The sequence below is a fragment of the Austrofundulus limnaeus genome, unplaced genomic scaffold (assembly GCF_001266775.1).
Source record: "Austrofundulus limnaeus strain Quisiro unplaced genomic scaffold, Austrofundulus_limnaeus-1.0 Scaffold501, whole genome shotgun sequence".
NCBI classification, from domain to species: domain Eukaryota; kingdom Metazoa; phylum Chordata; class Actinopteri; order Cyprinodontiformes; family Rivulidae; genus Austrofundulus; species Austrofundulus limnaeus.
The window spans coordinates 10,212-12,334 of record NW_013952903.1 but is presented as its reverse complement, the minus strand read 5'-3'; the positions used below and the strand labels follow the sequence as shown (position 1 = coordinate 12,334).

General features: G+C 53.8%; 1 protein-coding gene across 1 annotated transcript in view; it reads right to left on the bottom strand.

Annotated features, from left to right (window-relative positions):
- The window catches only part of LOC106530218 (interferon alpha/beta receptor 2), a gene marked incomplete at its 5' end in the record, with an annotated part of 15,381 nt that overhangs the window by 3,227 nt on the left and 10,031 nt on the right, over window positions 1-2,123 (bottom strand). The window contains 3 exon segments of the mRNA XM_014025802.1: window positions 1,360-1,490; window positions 1,600-1,753; window positions 1,859-2,001. Coding sequence (XP_013881256.1) covers window positions 1,360-1,490; window positions 1,600-1,753; window positions 1,859-2,001 — 428 coding nt within the window.

Sequence of the window (2,123 nt, the reverse complement as noted above, 5' to 3'; positions counted from 1 at the left end):
CGAGACCTCCAGAGGACCACCCGAGACCTCCAGAGGACCACCCGAGACCTCCAGAGGACCACCTGAGACCTTCAGAGGACCACCTGAGACCTCCAGGGGACCACCAGAGACCTCCAGAGGACCACCTGAGACCTTCAGAGGACCACCTGAGACCTCCAGGGGACCACCAGAGACCTCCAGGGGACCACCAGAGACCTCCAGAGGACCACCCGAGACCTCCAGAGGACCACCCATAGTCTTCAGAGGACCACCTGAGACCTCCAGAGGACCACCTGAAACCTCCAGGGGACCACCCGAGACCTCCAGAGGACCACCCGAGACCTCCAGAGGACCACCCGAGACCTCCAGAGGACCACCCATAGTCTTCAGAGGACCACCCATAGTCTTCAGAGGACCACCTGAGACCTACAGAGGACCACCTGAGACCTACAGAGGACCACCTGAGACCTACAGAGGACCACATGAGACCTACAGAGGACCACGAGACCTCCAGAGGACCACCCGAGACCTCCAGAGGACCACCCGAGACTTTCAGTGGACCACCAGAGAACCACCAGAGACCTTCAGTGGACCACCAGAGACCTTCAGTGGACCACCAGAGACCTTCAGAGGACCACCCGAGACCTTCAGTGGACCACCTGAGACCTCCAGAGGACCACCCAAGACCTTCAGTGGACCACCTGAGACCTCCAGAGGACCACCTGAGGTCCTCAGAGGATCACCTGAGGTCTTCAGAGGACCACCTGAGACCTCCAGAGGACCACCTGAGGTCTTCAGAGGACCACCTGAAACCTCCAGAGGACCGCCTTAGACCTCCAGAGAACCACCTGAGACCTCAAGAGGACCACCCATAGTCTTCAGAGGACCACCTGAGACCTCCAGAGAACCACCGAGACCTCGAGAGGACCACCTGAGGTCTTCAGAGGACCACCTGATGTCTTCAGAAGAACACCCAAGGCCTCCAGAGGACCACTCGGGGCCTTCAGAGGACCACCAGAGACCTTCAGAGGACCACCCAAGACCTTCAGTGGACCACCTGAGACCTCCAGAGGACCACCCAAGACCTTCAGTGGACCACCTGAGACCTCCAGAGGACCACCCAAGACCTTCAGTGGACCACCTGAGACCTCCAGAGGACCATCCGAGACCTCCAGGAGGTCCTCAGGAGGTCTTAAGGAGGTCCATTGAAGCCCTTCAGGTGGCCTTCAGAGGTCCTCCAGGAGCCCACAATAAGTCAGTGTTTTTATTAGCTGAAGATGGACTGAGCTAGCTCCAGGTAGAAGGTCATAATGTTCCTGATGTTCAGTTGAAGTTCACAGCTGTTAAGGAGAACATCAGAGGAATGAAGAAGCATCTCACCATCAGAGCTTGGGGCCTGGCTTTCCTCCGTTTACAGATGAATCCGGTGTAGCGGAGACAGAGGAGCACCATGGTCAGAACCACAGGGACAAAAACCAGCAGAGCAGAAACCACACCTGTCAGCAGCATCTCTGAAGACACAACATGGACACCACCATCAGACAGGAAGCTGTGGACCTCATTCAGACTGAGGTCWGGAACATCTGACCACCGCAGACCAGTTCTTCTGGTTCCTCTCACCTGTGTCTGGTTCCTCTGGGCTGCTGAAGGTGCAGGACCAGTTAGACAGCAGGGTGTTGGGGTTTAACCGGGTCTTTATTTTGATCCTGACGCAGAACTTGGCTCCTCTCTCCAGGTTTGTAAGAATAAAACTCCTGTTTCTGGTCTCCAGATGCTGTAAGAACAAAGACCCACTGATTCTCCTCTGGAGACCCCTCAGGAGGTCTCCAGGAGGACKAGAGGTCTGACAGGAAGGATCAGAGGACAAATAGTTTCTTACATCTTCCTTATCGTTCTTTTCTTTCCTCCACCACACCATGAATGAAGGGTCAAACTGCTTCCTGTCTGGGAAAGGAAGTGAGATGTTCCCCTGGATACAGGTTCCACATCCAGCCAATGAGAAGACTGGAGGGCCGATGGTGGCTTTAACAAACAAACAAAAGTTAAAATAAAACAAACAAACAAACAAACAAACAAACAAACAAACAAACAAACAAACAAACAAAAAAGTAAAAATAAAACAAACAAGCAAAAAACAAACAAAA